The sequence below is a fragment of the Crassostrea angulata genome, chromosome 1 (assembly GCF_025612915.1).
Source record: "Crassostrea angulata isolate pt1a10 chromosome 1, ASM2561291v2, whole genome shotgun sequence".
NCBI lineage: Eukaryota > Metazoa > Mollusca > Bivalvia > Ostreida > Ostreidae > Magallana > Magallana angulata.
This window is the reverse complement of record NC_069111.1, coordinates 14,235,572-14,254,955: the sequence shown is the minus strand read 5'-3', so window position 1 is coordinate 14,254,955 and position 19,384 is coordinate 14,235,572. Positions and strand designations below refer to the sequence as shown.

The 19,384-nt window shown below is 33.4% G+C and overlaps 1 protein-coding gene across 7 annotated transcripts; it reads left to right on the top strand.

The window, feature by feature from the left end:
- The first annotated feature begins 1,033 nt into the window (after nt 1-1,033).
- LOC128189349 (CD151 antigen-like) lies at nt 1,034-18,702 on the top strand. Of its 7 annotated transcripts, none has more exons than XM_052860931.1 (10): nt 1,034-1,158; nt 9,625-9,757; nt 10,943-10,998; nt 12,610-12,727; nt 12,986-13,177; nt 13,710-13,784; nt 13,999-14,097; nt 14,706-14,861; nt 15,340-15,423; nt 16,674-18,702. In XM_052860931.1, exons 4-10 carry the CDS (start codon nt 12,629-12,631, stop codon nt 16,737-16,739), a joined length of 771 nt encoding a protein of 256 aa, XP_052716891.1. In that variant the 5' UTR covers nt 1,034-1,158; nt 9,625-9,757; nt 10,943-10,998; nt 12,610-12,628; the 3' UTR covers nt 16,740-18,702. The 7 variants fall into 7 exon arrangements, with proteins under 7 accessions (XP_052716891.1, XP_052716900.1, XP_052716885.1 ...); XM_052860940.1 differs by lacking the exon at nt 1,034-1,158 and adding an exon at nt 4,492-4,558; XM_052860925.1 differs by lacking the exon at nt 1,034-1,158 and adding an exon at nt 8,840-8,979.
- The last annotated feature ends 682 nt before the right edge of the window (nt 18,703-19,384 follow it).

Sequence of the window (19,384 nt, the reverse complement as noted above, 5' to 3'; positions counted from 1 at the left end):
TCAAAATTGTTTTCTGTTCCCATCCATTTCCTTGTGAAACAAATCTCACATTGGAAGAAAATTCCATTTGAACAAAAAGAAAGAACAAGAGGATTAAAGAACGGAACTGCGTATATGAGTATTAAAAATTCAAATATATTATCATTATCAAAGTTTTGAAAATATTCTGCACATTTACTACTTATCTAGAAATACAACTTTACAAATGACAAACTTGAACTCCACTGCCTTAGAACAGAATAGATATATAGCTAGTATCCGTTTGATAGCTGATAACGGCATGTTTCTAACGGACTGGTTTCATAACTTCAAAAATGTGCTTTTCAATAACTGGAGAATATTTTGAACTAAAAGCTGGAAAGTTGCTTACCGTTATTTTTATGAAAAATTAGGGGTGTTAGTACAGGTATTTAATTACAACAGATGTAAAGTTGGGGATAATCTAATAGCATAACTTTTCTGCTTCAAACTTTACATCGCCGCCTCTGCATCCATTCAACTACAATTTTTGTACTACTTTTTGAATAAAAGTAATGTGTAATAGTGTTTGATAATTTCCATTCCCATATATTTAAAAAAATTTAATTACGTCATTGCAGAATGACATACAAATTACTGAAAAATACACACAAAAGTAACACATAAATAGTTCTATATGCAGAATCATTTCTCCTAGTATAAGGAAGAATTTGTGATAAATATTTAGAGACACACTTATTATGGATCTTGTATATAGTGGTAAGTTGTTGTCCCAGCTATTGGTAATTGATAATTCATAATGAGTTTGAACTAATTCTGGTGTTATTTCAGAGAATAATTAGCATGGTCTTCGAATAATCACTGTTAATTGAATATATTGTGCCATGTGCAGGCACTTCAATAATGCTTTTAATTAATAAATGGAGAAAGAGGAAGTGCCGTGGAATCTGGGGTTTTTTTTAGAGGGGGGGGGGGTCAAAGTCTGAAAAATTACCAGTATTAAGTACCATCTCTTAAAACAAAAAGTTCATGAAAATCCTATCCTGAAGCCAGTTTTTGGGAATGAAGCCCCTTGTCGATTAGACCGGGATTTGTGCTGGATTCTTCTTGGGAATTAGTTTCTTAAACTCATTTCCGGTTTAAGTGCAAGCAAAAAAATCCAAAGAAAATTTTCTTCAGGTACGACTTTTTTTTACCATGTGATGTAGTGAATTCCTTTAAATGGTCTTGCATTTTTTATTTATTATGCATTATATATTTCAATACGCAATGTTGAGTATTTAATCGCTCAATAGTTATTTACCTCTGTATAACCCCCATAAATAAATAGTTATTTACAGAATGTCTCTGGTCACTATAGTCTGTCCCCCAAAAAAATTATGCATCACATCTGGACGATTTTTAATAAAAATACACATACCCGTGAAAGAAGTGCAATTGAAATAGTTGATAGGGATAATTTCCAAGATAATTTCATTCACACATTATCATCTTTCACTTGGAAAAATTCACAGGAACAAAAACAGATTCCTTACCTGCTTACGGAGATTTATTATGGGAAATGTTTTCATCTTTTCTTCATTCGGAATACACCTGGAATACATCGGGCAATTTTTCAACGTTATCATCCGGGCTTGCTGCAATACAAAATCCCCGGAGACATCACAATTTTTAGCATTGTATTGAAACCTGATAAGCTAACAGGGGTGTTTGAATGTGTTTCGACTGAGAAATCTTGGAAATTTTTCATACTTTTGAATGAACATTGTTTGAACCCTGAGCTATTTATAAATATCAAGCAATTAAGCAAAATCTGAATTCAGGATATCTTGGGACAGACTATAATACAACAGAATTAACTGATAGCCTTTCACAATGACAATCTTTCCCCATGATCATTGATTGAAAAATGTGAAATTTTAAAATGTTCTTTGATTAAAATATAGACCTTATGGAAACTCCATAATTAAATTTACATCATTACCATTTTTATGCTACCTCATGGATCCAAAGATATGTAACGGACGGTTGCCCAATACATGTATTAGTCCCGAATAAGCAAAGGAATGATGATAATAGAACCATTTTAACAAGACCTTGGACCTTCGGTTAGACGAGCTATCTTTTTCTTGAGTTGAAACAAGTTAAAAATGACACGGTTTCAAGTGAAATATGTAGTCTTAGCTCAAAAGCCAGACAAATCTTGATGATTTCAAAGAGCTATGGCTGAGTGGCCAACAATGAAATAGACATGCCTACCTCACATTGTTGTTTGACACAACTACCCAAAGTCCAAGCTCTTGTTAAAATGGTTCTACAATTGTATTACAATACTTTCACAGAGCAACCACAAAAACAGTGCTTACTGTTCAAATGTTTCCCAACAATCTCCTCTAAAATCCTTCTTCTATACAATATATGAAGAACGTAGTACAAACACCGTCGGGCTACCCCGGGCCGGGACGTATTATGACGTCATATTAATAAATGACGTTAAATATACTACGGATTAAATATACGTGAAAAATATTACTTTAATAACAATATATACACTAACACACATAGACTTAATATAAATCAGCCAACATACATAACTGGTTAATTATATTCAATTACTGAAATATTAATAAATACATATTAAATAAAGAAGTCAACCGCCACAGATCTTTGCTTCAAATTTTAGGATTTGCAGCAGCTTACTAAAAGTGATTGGCATATCTGCACCATCACTCATAATATGGATAACGATATCTTAATCTTATTGGTATGGGTGCATAAAGAGTTTGACAGGGAAAAAACAAATGCTAAACACTGATTGTTTTGATTCACCTTGGTATGAGAGCTTCAAGTCTGAAGACTTCATCTGTAAACAGCCTCAATCTTTTGATGTTTTTCATTTCTTTTAAAAACAAAGTTGCAAATAACATGTTTTTTTCTATTACATTTTAGTTGCAAATACAAGTATTATCTAAATTATACTTAAAAATTAAGGCATCATATCCATGGGAAAATTAATCTTATTTTCCATGTTTTCCATTGTGATTGGATCTTGTATTCTGTCCAAATTTGGGAGGGGCCCTGTACACACACAAAACATGTTTGATGCTGAGAGTGCATTTTTATGTACAATATGTATTGGAATTTTTTCAATTAATACAAAAGAATATGAAAATCTGTCTTTCTTTTATGACAAACTAAAAATGTTTCTGTTAACGATCGATGTACATGAAGACAGTAGGCACAAAGGCAAAAACATGTCAAGCAAACTTTCTCATAGTTTTTTTTATGAGGTACCTACATAAAATAAAATATTTAAGGTCAACATCAGTACTGTAAAAATATTTTGAAATTCCATGTGTCTAAAATTTCATGGCTTGCTGTGGTTTTAATTTTATGAAGAATCAAATTTTTTTTATAATGAAATAATTTTAATGTTATAAAAACTTCACATTATTTTTCTTTTCCTATTTTAATTTGAATCATCTTAATTGCTATTAAGAAGTCGTAATAGTGAAGTTTCTCTTAACATGAAAATCATTGACAAGTGAAATAACAATAACCATTTGAATTGCCAAGAGAAAACTCTTATATTATTTAATGCACAATATGATATTTTATGTACACAAACATAGTGAAAATTAAAAAATTGTAATTGTATTCCGCGTCTTCAGTTCCATTAGGCTGAATTTAGGTTATCCAGTATAAACCTAGGTTTGAGCTTTATTACTCAGTAAACTTATGATTAGGTTAACATTGGTTAAGGTGGCTGGATGGTAAACAAATTCCCCATTATATCTGTCTAATTTTTTTTAGACATTATTTTCTAAGATATAATGTATCATTTAGTAAAGAAAAGTTAGATTTATTTTAACTTTAAAATTTGAACATATTCCTATATCTTTATAGAGAGCTCTTCTTCTCAAGGAAACCAAATATAGTCTTAAAATGGCCACGGCCATCCAGCCCTCTTAACAAGTTTTATGTTGTTTCACTTTGTGTTCTCAATTGATTCCCTTCTGCCACTCAAGTATCTATGCAGGAATAGAACCATTTTAACAAGACCTTCGACTTTCAGTTGGACGTAGCTATCTATTTCTTGCGTCAAAAAAGTTAAAAATGACGCGGCTTCAAGTGAAATATGCACCGATTTCATACTACATGTATTAGCTCAAAAGACAGACAAATCTTGTTGATTTTAAAGAGCCTTGGCTGAGTGGCAAGCAATGAAATAGACAGGCCTACGTCAAATTGCTGTTTGACACAACTACCCAAAGTCCAAGCTGTTAAAATGGTTCTAATGTATTTTTTTTTAAAAGAAAGTGACCTTATTTTTGGACAGCATGCCATAAAAATCACTTTGTCCACAAAATAGTTGTCTGTTACATGAACATTTTAACCATATTTGATATTCCATAGGAGATTAATTTGGTGTCTGTGTAAAAGTTGAAGTACCCCTGTGAGAGATCACTCTGACATTGCTGTGAGCCTAGCTGTTACCATTATTTCTTGTAGTGAGATTGAAGGACAAAAATGCGCCTAGTGATATACCAGTAATCATCAAAAGTGACACACTGTTCAAGTAAATAGGACATTAGTTTTTTTTTATACAGAACCTTATTGCAGGAAATGGTGTAACTTCTTCTGTGTTATATTTTTAGCTCACCTGAGCCAAAGGCTCAAGTGAGCTTTTCTGATCACAATTTGTCCGTTGTCTGTCGTTGTCGTCGTTGTCGTCGTCGTCGTTGTTAACTTTTCACATTTTCATCTTCTTCTCAAGAACCACTGGACAGATTTCAACCAAATTTGGCACAAAGCGCCACTAGGTGAAGGGGATTCAAGTTTGTTCCAATGAAGTGCCACGCCCTTTTTAAAGGGGAGATAATTGAGAATTATTAAAAATTTGTTGGTATTTTTCAAAAATCTTCTTCTCAATAACTATTCAGCCGGAAAAGCTTAAACTTGTGTGGAGGCATCCTCAGGTAATGTAGATTCACGTTTGTTCAAATCATGGTCCCCGGGGGTAGGGAGGGGCCACAAGAGGGGGATCAAGTTTAACATAGGAATATATAGAGAAAATCTTTAAAAATCTTCTTCTCAAAAACTATTAGGCCAGGAAAGCTCAACTTTGAGTGGGCGCATCCTCAAGTAGTGTAGATTCAAGTTTGTTTAAATCATGGTTCCCAGGGGTAGGGTGGGGCCACAATAGGGGGTACGTGTTTTAAATAGGAATATATAGAGAAATCTTTAAAAATCCTCTTCTCAAAAACTATTTGGCCAGAAAAGCTCAACTTTGAGTGGAAGCATCCTCAGGTAGTGTAGATTCAAGTTTGTTTAAATCATGGTCCCCGGGGGTAGGGTGGGGCCACAATAGGGGGATCGTGTTTTAAATAGGAATATATAGAGAAAATCTTTAAAAATCCTCTTCTCAAAAACTATTTGGCCAGAAAAGCTCAAATTAAAATGAAAGCATCCTCAGGTAGTGTAGATTTAAGTCTGTTCAAATCATGATCCCCGGGGGTAGGGTGGTGCCACAATTGGGGGATCAAGTTTTACGTAGGAATAAAGATAGAGAAAATCTTTAAAAATCTTATTCTCAAAATCTATTAGGCCAGATAAGCTAAAATTAAAATGGAAGCATCCTCAGGTAGTGTAGATTCACGTTTCTTTAAATCATAGCCCCCGGGGTAGGGTGGGGCCACAATAGGGGGATCGTGTTTTAAATAGGAATATATAGAGAAAATCTTTAAAAATCCTCTTCTCAAAAACTATTTGGCCAGAAAAGCTCAAATTAAAATGGAAGCATCCTCAGGTAGTGTAGATTTAAGTCTGTTCAAATCATGATCCCCGGGGGTAGGGTGGTGCCACAATTGGGGGATCAAGTTTTACGTAGGAATAAAGATAGAGAAAATCTTTAAAAATCTTATTCTCAAAATCTATTAGGCCAGATAAGCTAAAATTAAAATGGAAGCATCCTCAGGTAGTGTAGATTCACGTTTCTTTAAATCATAGTCCCCAGGGGTAGGGTGGGGCCACAATTGGGGGATCAATTTCTTCATAAGAGTACCGTATTTCACGGAATTTAGGTCGATGCGGTTTATTGGGCGAAGGAGGCCGTTTTTAGCCATAATATAAAAAAAAAGTATAAATAGGTCGACTTCGAAGAATTGGTCGAAAAATTACCGCTAGTTCTAATGAATAAATGGTTTAAACCAATAACGTTATCATATAGTAGCCTTTAATCTTATTTCACAGTTTTAAACAAAAGGAAAATAAAATGTATTTCTTGAAAACATCGTAAGAAAATGTCTGAAATTGCGTCAAAATTTTCAAACCAAATAATTCAGTACAGCCGGTTTTAATTTAAGATCGTTTTTTATTACTTCCTGCCATGTGTACAAACTGGTGTTAACCGGGGGATAGTTACCTAGCCTGGAGGCATGACTACGGTAGCACATGCCACCCTGTGTCTCTATGTGACTTTTTACTATGTATATACACACGAGTCAACCTCTGATCTTATTGAAGCCTGAAGGCATGAGTAGCACGTGCCGAGAGTTCAACTGTGTATAAACAAAGTCAGCGCTACCCAGACTGATTTCAGAGACACCTGGCTAAAATTTCATCGAAAGTTTTATGTTGAATATACAGAAAAAAACTTGTTCATGTATTCTATTATGAAAACAAATTGTTTTTTTTTTTTATTTCTACCCGACGATATTTCCCCCCGTAATTACCCTTTGTACGGTTCTCATTTTACTTTTACCACGCGAAATCGATTTCCTGTTTATCGTAAGCACACGATCAAAATGCATGACAGCATTTAATGATTCAGTCAGTGATCTAAGTAAGAAATGTAAGAAGAAATAAATCTATTTACATTTAATTTTGTTTAAATGATAAATTACTACAGTATATTGATTAAAATCCATACGATTTTTACACAGAAATTCAAGCAGTATTATAGTAAACACTCATGATTTTATTGGAGGGTTGCATAAATTTTTGCAAAATTCCAACAAAAAAAAAACAAAAACATAAATTGGGCGAAGCGATGAATAGGGCGAGGTCCACATGTCAGGGGAAAAAAGTATCGACCTAAATTCCGTGAAATACGGTATATCGAGAAAATCTTTTAAAAAATTTCTTTTAATAACTATTTGGCCAAGAAATCTCAAATTGGCGTGTAACCATCCTCAGATAATGTAGATTCAAGTTTGTTCAAATCATGGTCCCTGGGGGTAGGGCGGGGCCACAATGGGGGATACATTCTTATATATAGAGAAAATCTTTAAAAGTCTTCTTCTCAAAAGTATTAGGCCAGAAAAGCTCAAATTTGAGTGGAGGCATCCCCAGATTATATAGATTCAAGTTTGTTTAAATAATAGTCCAGGGGTAGGGTGAGGCCACAATGGGGGATGAAATTTTACATAGGAATATATAGAGAAAATCATTCAAAATCTTCTTTTTAAAGACTATTTGGCCAGAAAAGCTTAAACTTGTGGAGAGGTATCCTCGGGTAGTGTAAATTCAAGTTTGCAAAATCACAGTCCCTAGTGGTAGGGCGGGACCGTGATGGCGGTTTGAATTTTTACATAGGAATATATAGAGAAAATCTTTAAAAATATTCTGGGAAAGTTTTTTGGTCCAAAACTCAGTACTTAGTGTGAAAGCACAGGTTATGAGATTAAAGGTAGATTAAAGTTTGATGAAACCATGATTCCCTAGAGAATAGTGGGGCCACGAAATGGGGGGGGGGGGGGGGGGGTATATAGGAATAGAGAAAAACCTTAGAGGTACAACAACAAAAGGGGCTTAGTATTTACCAAAAAATAAGAGGTGGATAAAAATATGCAGATTTTCATTTTTTTTTAGCAAGATCTACTGTACTCAGTTGTCATGATATTTTGATACTGTAATGCTAATTTGATCAGAATTAAGGCAATTGTTGCTCAGGTGAGCGATGTGGCCCCTGGGCCTCTTGTTTATTTATAAGGCTGACATGTGAATAATATATGAGAAATAATTCAGTGGAGAATTTTTTTTCCATTATATGCATCTTTCTTATGTTGGTTCCTTATTCAATTATATGTAAACTAAATCAAAGATAAAATTTATTGGAAGATTAGGTCACATTATTTATGTTGACATAAATAAATTTTAAAACTAATACATCAGATATTTTTGGACAAGGGAAAACCAGTCTCATGGTCCGCAGAAAGGTTGCCCATGACCTTAGATTGTTTGAGCCATGAGACTGGCTTGTATTACAACAAAGGTCATGGTCATATCAGCATGGTATTTTTATGTCTAGTCTATTATGCAACTACTAACTCTTACATGATATTAAAAATAGTTATAAAAAGAGAAGCATTAGATTTTCATACTCTGCTTAATTTGAGTTTGCTCAGAAGGTGAAGGTGTGTCTTGACCTTAACCCAAGTAATTTGACCAAGGTCAAGGTCTCTTCATCACCAACATGGCATTTATTTTGCCAAGCAGTGGGTTTTAGTTCTTTGTTAGAGAGCTTTGGCTTCTTTATTTTGCACACACTTATCACATCAATGAGTCACTGACCGGGAATGCTTGACCCTTTGTTTTGACACGGTCATTAAGTTAGTGTTGTACCAGTCCCCTCTTGATCTCTCTAATGATGCCACAGCTCGCTCTCTCTTCTCGTTCCCACTGCCACAGGGCAGAGGCTATTCCTAAGTCAAGTGCATAAATCTGAGCTGTTAGGAGAGAGGGCAGTAATTATCTTCATTAACCTGGCTATCAAACCTTGCTCCCAGTTTGTTACCTTGATGGTATCGCATTAGTTTGAGGACAGGTGATTGTGAATGTTTTGATGGAATTGACCCGCAGATTGTGTAGTGTACCTGATATTATCAAAGTGAAAGTACCCGTTTGTTTTTTAACACTATATTAGAATTGAAGGAACTAGGTTCCATGTGTGCAGATTGGGAACTAGGACATTGTCTTGTGGATGTTATAGGAAATACAGTCAGTAAAATTAATCTAACTTAGAAGTGAATATATTGAGTGATTTTTATATGCTGGACATTCTGGTATCTTATGATAGTAGTTTTATCTGTACAGAAACGTGTATGTTATTCAACGCCATATCATAATATTATGTGAAAATTTGATAAATACTTAAAATGCTTTCAAAAACATTAGCAATTTCTTGTTAATGTACTTTAAATATCTAAGATATATATCATTTACTATCTGATGAATCAACATATAAATATTATTTGATACAGGTACATTTTCTCTGTAAAGTATATTGTTTAAAAAGAAGTGAGGTATAGTCAACACCAAAAAAAAAGAACCCACCCAAAAGCTATGTGTTTATAGATGATAAAAGTGCAAGAACTGCAGTATGAATATGAGCCACATTTTCCTCAAGGTTTTTTTTGGGTGGGTGTGTAACATCACATTTTTGTTCAGAGATAATTATGTCAGAAACACTTTGTAACGAAAGACACTGTCAATTTTAGAGAAATTGCATGTATGTTACATAATGGAACCAGACTGAGTGAGGTGTTAGTGCTAGTACTTAATGAAGAAGTTATTACAGAACACATTACATTAATTACTGTAGTGTGTCTGTGAGTACAGCAAACGACTGATCTATATTTACAGGTGCAAGAACAGTAACTGTATCTTGTGGTATTCGGCCTCCACTGTCATTATGTGATTGTTAAAGAGAGAAGATCCCAACGAACTTCAGTCACATTCCAGTTGTAACCAATTCCATTCAACTGCTAGTTCCTAGGTAAGGAGAGAGAGAGAGAGAGAGAGAGAGAGAGAGAGATCATTTTGATGGAAGTAAGTTAACTGTGATTTCCCTTAGGTAAATTATAAATTGGAGACTGTTTTGATTAAACCTAGGGATCAGTTTTAGTCACTTCAAAACAATGACCCCCCCCCCCCAAAAAAAAAAATTGACAATTGAATCTCAAGTGTTGCACCTTAAAAAAATTAGCAAAGCTTTCATTTCTGAAACTCCAAAATTCCTGTTTCAGGAATTGATCTTTGCTGCAATGTCTGAGAACTTTATGATAAAAAATCACATTTAGATTGTTACAAAAAATTGTCACATCTTCATGTTTCTTTTCTGTAGGTATTTCAAATTTCAGAAGCATTTCATTACATGTTTGCCATAGTATGTATGCCCAGTGGATATTGCCAAGGCTAAGGAATAAAAAAGCTCGCTATCCATTTGATAAAAATTACAGAGAGATGTGCATTTAAATGACTAAAATTATATTCATTTGATTGTATTTTAACATATATTGGCAATAAACAGCTTCAGCTTTATCAGTTACATTGCTAGGTGTCAATCTTGTTTGTACATATGCCTAATATATATATATTCAATCAATTACCTAAATTAAAGCTAACTTTTTGAGAAGTTCATAATTTTTTTTCAATTCTTATGATGGCAATTTTGACTAAAATATGAAGCTGGTTCATGATCTTAGGGCTTGGTCAGAAAATAAGTTGAAACGTGTAAGATATGAAATCTTTTTTGAACTGGTTCATGTAAGATATGAACTCTTCTTTGATCTGGTTCAATAGAGATTCAGATACTGGGTTGGTATTTAGATTCTGTATGCCTTTGTTTCACCGTCTTTCTTCATTCAAGTGGAACAAGTTCCATCAAAAGGGTCTGTCTATCATATAAAGTTTTTATTCACGTTGAAAATGTTACCCAGTTTCTTTGTTTGCTTCAAATTGTAAAAAAAATTTAAAGTCAGAACTTTGGCCAAACTTTAAAACTCATCAAATGTAATCAAATACTAGGGTAGGTAATGATAACTTTTACTTACTACCTTTACCCCATTGAAGTGACCAAAATCTGAAATTTGAGAGGTCTGTAATTTGCTTGGGTAATTTATATATGATTAGTTAATCTTCTGACAAAGAGACCTTATCTCCTAATCATTTTTTTATTCAGCTCAGTGGAGTTAACAGAGGGTGGATTCTGACATTTTGAGATTTAGGATCGTAAAGGTAAGTGCATTGTATAAAGGTAGATATATAATCTTTGGGGGCCCAGGTGATTAAGTAACCTCATTATGGAATTTAGATAGAATTTTTCATTATCTTATATGATATTTATCAGAATGTTGGATTACTGATTTTATGATAGATTATCAATGGTCAGTGATTCCTGGGTTCTGTTTTTACTACTAAACTAGACAGGAGTTCAACTCAATGATAACACTGGCTAGGGTTTCTTTATATCAGTGTGCTACTGTGCCTGAAAATGATGAGAGCAAATGCCAGTAATTTTTTTGGCAGTTACTATGGAAGAAGATTATGATGTCTTGGTCAAGGCAGCTCAGTGCTTGTCTCCCCCACCCACTTCTGACTTAAAAAATTAATGAGTCTAAGATTGTAATGCAGTAGTGGTACCGGTACTTTCATTTTAACTATGCCTACCCATAAATGTAAAATGCAACACAGAGGATATATCTTTGTGGTTTCTATACTTTAAATGCTTAAATGGAATTCTCTAGTGACTGAGAGGAATTGTAATACGGTACTGAGGTATGCATTTCATGGTGTTGATTATAACCAGCATACGTGAATATTTGGGATATTCCAGTTCATCAAAGCCTAGTGCTTGTCTGACATGCATTCTAACAGTTTGACCTTGGCAAGTCTGTAATACAACCTATTCCAATGATGCTATTTTGAACCTTTCAAATTTTAGTACTGATGCTCTTTCAATGTTACATGGTACTCTATTCGCCAGTACCTGGAAATCAGTTCTGATAAAGTTATTATTAAAAAAAAATTCCCACCAGGTACATCCCATATTGTTTTGGAGGATTTCACATTGTAAGAGTGCCATTATCTAGTGATTTACTTTACTTATCCCTAAGTGTAAGTGCAGATTTTGATCAATTTTACTGTTACTGCAGTAAGTATTAATGGGCATCAATATTTGGAGACTGAGCAGATTTCAGGGTTTATCAGATACACTGTATCTTGTTTCAATTGTCGTTTTACCGGTATTTCCTTGATTGACTCTACAAAAATTTGTGTGCAATGAATACATGTACAATTGTATTGATGAAACTGGGTATGAAATCATAGTAATGATTTGGATATTCCTGATTTTGAGAGAGGTTCAGTTCCATCCTCACTCCAATATAGTATCATATGATGAATTATTGGCATTGAATTTATGTGAAATTTAAAGATTCCTGGTGTATATTACCAAGGTAGGTAACTGTAGCAGTGTTTATGAATATGAAGTTGAATGTAATACAATATTTTTTGATGTATCAATTACAAAAAGATACAAAAAGATAGAGAGAAACTAAGTTAATATATGGTATTAAAAATCTTTTTTTATGGGTATTTATACCTGGTATATGTAGATAGATATGTGAGAGAGAGAGAGAGAGAGAGAGAGAGAGAGAGAGAGAGAGAGAGAGAGAGAGAGAGAGAGAGAGTTTGTGGTAGTGGTCAGTAAGCTGTCATTACTGTAAACGTCTGAGAGTAAAAACAAAGGGAGTTGTCTGACCTCCATCACCAGCACAAGGTAGTATTATTATTTTGCCATTAGGCTGCACATGACAGATAACAATGTTAACTCGTTCTTGCTTGCAGCATCCATTCCCCTTTCATCATGATGAATGGTCAACCCAGAAACCGGAGGAAAAACCAAGAGCTTTGTGGCAAAAACTTCCTCAAGTTTGTGGTGTATGTCTTCACATTTATCTTCTGGGTAGGTTTCCAGCTCTTGATTAAAGAAAAGTTATTTTTAATTTGCTTTTCCACTATTTACAAGTTTAAATGAAGAATGTGGGTGGAGAGAGAGAGAGAGAGAGAGAGAGAGAGAGAGAGAGAGAGAGATTGTGATGTGGAATAATACATTGGACATTAAAGTGACTTCATTCAAACTTGGTACTAGTACATGTATTCCTTTTTGAGAAATATTGATCAGACGTGACATTGAATGACATAGAGGTTTTATTTGTTACAGCTAACAGGCTGTGCCTTCCTGGCCATTGGAGTATGGATACTATTTGTCAAACATTCCTTTGCTAGTCTTCTGGGAAACTCCACCTTCCCTATAGCGACGTACCTGATGATCGGCATCGGGGGTTTCATCATTGTGACAGGAATCATGGGATGTGCAGGGGCGCGGGTTGAAAATAGATGTCTGCTGGTTTTAGTAAGTTACTGTAAACGTATTATATATTTAGGGTGTACGATATTTGGCAGAAAATGATTTTTAACAAGTTTGGGTGGATTTAAATTGGTGTTTTTCTGAGTGTGTTCATTCTAATGCATGAAAGGTATTTAGCGATGTACTCAAATTAGCGGAAGCCACTTTCCGCCAAAATGCTAAAAAGAATACACAGCCAAATGTAACATTTTAACAGTACTTCCTTTGTACTGTGTACCGGTAGATAAAATTCCTCTGTGAGTTTTTCATGTTTCATAACAAGCATTTGTGATAGAAAATTCTCGTATTCTAATATTATGGTATATTTCTCACAAATAATGTTGATTGAATGCAAAAAATTGTTCATACTCAAATGAACATGCATAGGACATGTAGACATGTACACTGACGCGTCCTTTAAAATAGAATTAGAGAGATAAGATTACATTCCAGATAATTGCTCATGTGTTATTTGTCTTAATGAGGAACTTGCAGTAAGTGACATTTAAGTACAGATTGTATTTTTTGTATTTTTCAGTATTCTGTGTTTTTACTACTCATTTTCTTGCTGGAAGCCATCAGTGGAGTTCTGGCCTACATGTATGAGGGAATTGTAAGTAACCAATCAGCAGAGGAGAAACTAAACAAGTAGACAACAATATTTTTGATAATTTTCAAGATTCGACATGACCTTTGATATTTCGTTTGGGAAATGGTATTACTAAAACTTTGCATGGCACAATTGTAATTGACCAGGACATTTTCTTTAAAGGCACAGAGAGATTTGACTACCATACCCGATGCATTTTTGTTTTCTGTGTTTACAGATCCGAGAGGAGTTATCGCGAAGTCTAAATGATACCATGATGAAGAACTACAATTACGACGCTCACTTAACTACAGCAATAGATGACATGCAACAGAGGGTGATTATCTGAATCTAATCCTCCACAATACAGAGGGACTGACATTTGTCTCGAAGGAATATCAGAAAAAATAATTCATAACCTACATTATGAAAAAAATCTCTTGCATATTTTTATACCTGGCAAGAAAAATATGACGAGATGCAATGGTTAAAAATGCTCAATTTATTCATTTTAAGGGATAGAAATTTTTTTATAATTATCTTTTGTTTTCCATTAAACATCATTTAACAGAGTTATCTTTCTTTTATAGCCAAATAATCCATAATTTATGACTGCCTAAGTCTATAAAGATAATTAATTCAAATAATACATCTTTAAAAAATGACTATGGTAGGTGACGAAACATCAGTATTGTTCATAGTCCTCTAGGAGGGTGGGTGGTCCACAAGTTAACCCTCCGATGTACCTTACAATTTTAGACGTCAACAAAAATTCTTCATATTTTAGATTTAAAATTTGAACATTTCCGTATATCTTTATGCAAAGCACTTCTTCTAAAGGAGGCTAATATAGTCATAAAAATGGCCACATCCATCCAGCCCTCTTAATTGTGATGTGTTTCTTCAAGAAACACAATGATGAAGTGATTGCCTCTGTGGTTTCAGTTTCTGTGTTGTGGGGCGGTGTCCTTCAAGGACTGGCAGAAGTCGCAGTGGCTGCGTGAGGACAGGAACACGACCAACAAGGCCCCTGACTCCTGCTGCATGTCTTACTCCCAGGGATGTGCCATCAGTGACCACCCCTCCAATATATACTACAGGGTACTAGTGATTATTGTTAATCTGTAATAATAAGTGACCACCCCTCCAATATATAGTTCAGGGGTACTAGTGATTATTGTTAATCTGTAATAATAAGTGACCACCCCTCCAATATATACTACATGTACAGGGGTACTAGTGATTATTGTTAATCTGTAATAATAAGTGACCACCCCTCCAATATATACTACAGGGTACTACATCCTTCTGATTTTTATCTGTAATAGATTTTATACTCTGCCAGGATTAAGCTATGTAAAATAATTTGCAAAGTCTAACTTTTGAACTTGTGTCATTCTTGTATTTTTAATGTAGAACCTTGTTTATTTAAATGCTTGGCTTCAATTTAAGTAAAAAAAATTCCCTTTGCCAATGTAATAATGTATCTAATAGATCAATTTAATTTTCATTATCCGTATTTAAATTGTGATTGCTGATGTTCACTGTAAGTAATTTTATGATGTTGTTTGATTGATAGGGTTGTAGTCCACGGCTGGCCCAGTATACCAAGGAATCTCTGATGATCATTGGCGGTGTGGGGCTAGGACTTTGCTGTGTACAGGTCTGTGTGTAGTGATATAATACGCCAGTAAATATATATTATTATAACAGTAACATGATCCAAAGGGTCAGATCACATCGAGTTGCCAGGTGAAGCAACAAGAAGTGATCCAGCTCTTTGGATCAAGTTACTGCTATAATGATGAATTTATTACATACCCCTTGTCCATTTAAAAGTTTTAATTACAAAACTATCTTTTTATAATCAATTTGATGGCGTTTACTTATTCAACAAAGCTTTTTTTTAAACGCACTCTTTTAAAACATGCTAAAATACAGATATTATTTAATGTGTACCATGTCATGAGTTTCAGAGAGTGGTGATATGGATTCAGAAATCCACAGTGTAAAAAAAAATCCAGAAAATCGGATCACACTCTGTAAAATTTACAATATCAAGAAAGAAAAATCTAATGGGTAGATAAACAGGAAATGTTTATAGTGGTAATAACCATGTCATCAGTGGGGGTCCAGGAATAGTGATGCAATAATTCCGTATTATTATGTGGTTATATGGGTACTAACCATTTTTGTCAGTGTATAGGAATCTACAAGTCAATGAACAAAATGGAATGGCCATGTTGTCAATATGTAGGGGCCAAGGAGTACTGGTAGTTATGAAATAAGTCAGCTAACAGAATAATTATTGTGTAATATTAATAAGGATTTTTTTGCCTCAGAATTTTTTTTGAGTTGTTTTGGTGTTTGACAAATTATTTAGATGAACAAAGTGCCATCAGCAGTTGAAAAAAAAACTTTATGAAATTACGGTAAGATGAGGAAGTGTGCATTACTTGGAAATATCTTGCAAAAGATGTCTAATGATTTAATCCCAAAACATGCTAATTTTTAAAAAACGTTTTTGATACTGTAAATTCCTAATTAACCGCGAGGAATTAATATCCGTGTAAAATCGCGAGAAGCCCGTCTCGCGAATTTTAAAATCTCGCTTTTAATTTTCAAACATATGTAAACTACATGAAAATATGCTAACATTTCGACATTCGCGATTTTATGATCTCGCGATTTGATGGAAAATCGTTGAATCGCGGAATTAAGTACTCGCGTAAAATAAAGAATCTACAGTAACTATATCTACACTGTATAAAAATATGGCTCTTTCCCATTGGGAGAGGGCGGTTTAACTTTTGGAACTTGTGCCCAATCCAAATTGTAATTATGTACAACAAAGATTTGTTCAAATCAACTATTTCTCTTTATCAAAATAATTGTGATTCTTTCTGTTTGCAGATATTTGGAGTTATATTCTCTTGCTGTCTAGTCAGGAAAATAAAGGACAAAGTATACAAGTACTGAAAGCATGCGGAGCAAGCTTTCCAAACTGCCAGGAGGGCCTTCATTCATCAATTCATAGGACTATGCAAGCCACTCTTCAAAATGACAGGCCTTGAAATTTTGCTGCAATAAAATGCTTTGCTCCATTCATGTATGATGCCATGTTCGCAAATCTGTTCTCCTTATGGGTGCTGAATGTGTCATTTCAATTTTTCTCATTGCCATTTTTTATTTAATAAACGGAATACATGTCATGTGACTAATGTCTCGAGAAGAGCTTATGTTTATCTTATATTCGGTTAAAAGGATTTTGAGATTTTATGACGTTTATCATAAAGACAATTAAATTTTTGCAATAACATGTACTTTAATTTGTAGGTTTTTTTTTTTCATTATATCATATCCATGTCATTATGTAGACATTGTATTGAGTGTTGACTGTGTTGTTTAGAGTTTTTGTGTGTGTATTTGTATTATTAGAATCTGTGATAGTAAAAAAAATAATAGATGTACCAGGTACATGTGTTTGTTGTATTTTTCCAATATCAGATAGATTTTTACAAAGCCAATTGTGCTTCACATGAATTTTCCTAAATGTGTAATTGTGAACTTATGTTGATATGTGTATCTTGTATCTTACAATGTTCTTGGTTTCAGAATTGTCTCTTTCTCCATAACAATCCTTTAACATTCCTACAAGGGTAGTTTTTTTTTCTATTTCATATATGACATTTCATAATACATGTACTTTATTGAGGTTCCTAAACTGTTAACCAACTTTTATTCAAGATGACTTTATTTTATTTTTCATTTTACCTGGGACAATCTGATTTGCGGGAACTAATTTTCATGACCAAGATGTAGATTACCTGGAAAATAATATCCTAGAGACATTTAAGAACTTGGTTTGCGCCAAGAAATATTTGCAATAACAAGGCTTTCGCAAAAGTTGCGAAATTTATTCGCGCAGGAATAAAAGTTGGTTTGTAGTATAAATTAGTTGGCATATTTATATTATATCTTTTATTTTTTTATTGTATTCCTTTTCATTAGATAGAAATTTAGTTTGATGGGAGATTATAATTTATTAGATTTGATGTGTATAGTTTAAATCTTTGTGTTTTTATCAATAACATTAAAGCAATATTTCTTTATGCAGAGAAATTTCATCTCTGTTTTTTGTAATCAAGAGCTTTCCATTTTGAAATCAAATATTTATTAAAACATGTAATGTGTGCACTAAAAACTTGTGTATAATTTGGTTTAGCAGGGGGAAGTCCTTTTGTGTGCAGATGTTATTAACTACCAGTACATACTAGATATATAGGATCTAGATGGGTATAATCTAATCAAATTTACATGTACCAACAACATTTGGCCATGTTGTAGTATAGTTTTATTGGTTAAGAGTACATATCATAGGAACACATTGCAGTAACAATTTGTTGCAAATATTTTTTCTTCATAATTATGCATGTGTACTAATGTTCACATATCATGAAAGTTTACTTTTGAAATGTGACTTTAATAGGTTTTCTTTGAAATTGGTAGTTTTATAAATAGTTTACGCAACTTTTCTTGTTCCAAGTTCATAATAATCACATTTATAAAAAGAGACTTTCCACGCAAAAGATGTAAATTATTATGTGTAATTATAAACTTTCAATCAATATTTCATCTACATGTAATTTCATTTTGTAAATATTTGGTCAGTAATATAATTCCTTAATTTTTTTTATTTTAAAGAATTTTATTTTAAAGTTGTTTATATTTTATAACATGTTCCATAAAAAGCCAGTTCTCGCCCAGTTAAACTTATTGTTAAATATTTACAAGTATTATAAATGGTTTATATATTATAACTATGCATGTCACATGATGGTGTCTAAAAGATGGAATTTTATGTCACATAAATATCGTAGATATATCATAAGTTGAAAAATGTTGTGAATTTAGATTTTGAAATAAAGTGTATTTTAGAATGCATGCCACTTTTGCTTAATGAGAAAGCATGTAGTTTGGATTTGAAGTACTACTGGATTATTACGAATTTATTTCGATAAAATGACATCATACAGATAGTGCCAAATGGAATGATTTAGATCAGCTATGTAATATGTTCATCCCAAAAGCTAATCTGAAATTTCCAACAAAAATCAGATCTCTCTCTCTCTCTCTCTCTCTCTCTCTCTCTCTCTCTCTCTCTCTCTCTCTCTCTCTCTCTCTCTCTCGTTCAAGTTCAGTTTATTCGCTCAAACCAAATAATTTGGTACAAGAGGAACATATATATAATACACACAAATACAAATCGTCAGAGGTTCATACAAACAGGTACATTTTCATACAGGGAAAAAATATAAATAAAAAAGAACAGACTATAGAATCACTACTTATGTTAGATTTTAGTGTAAAGGATCATAATAGGAAAACAACTAAGAGGAGCAGACAGCATCAAAAATATTTGAAATAAATACACACAATTTTCTTACCGATTTACAATTGCAATAAGTCATGAGTTCAGAAAACTTAAAAAAACCACACACACACATAAAACAAAAATAAAATCTTAATTAGTTTAATTTATGTAAATTTACTTTAATACCATGCAGATTATTTTCGAAGGAAGATGTAAACATTAAATTTTCTTTGATGATTCATGCTGGCTG

Excerpts from the sequence above, each read along its gene's own strand:
- LOC128189349 (XM_052860931.1), top strand. The coding sequence starts at position 12,629 with ATGATGAATGGTCAACCCAGAAACCGGAGGAAAAACCAAGAGCTTTGT. Across the intron at positions 14,862-15,339 it reads CCTCCAATATATACTACAGG|GGTTGTAGTCCACGGCTGGC; the intron begins GTACTAGTGATT and ends TTTGATTGATAG. Across the intron at positions 15,424-16,673 it reads TAGGACTTTGCTGTGTACAG|ATATTTGGAGTTATATTCTC; the intron begins GTCTGTGTGTAG and ends TTCTGTTTGCAG.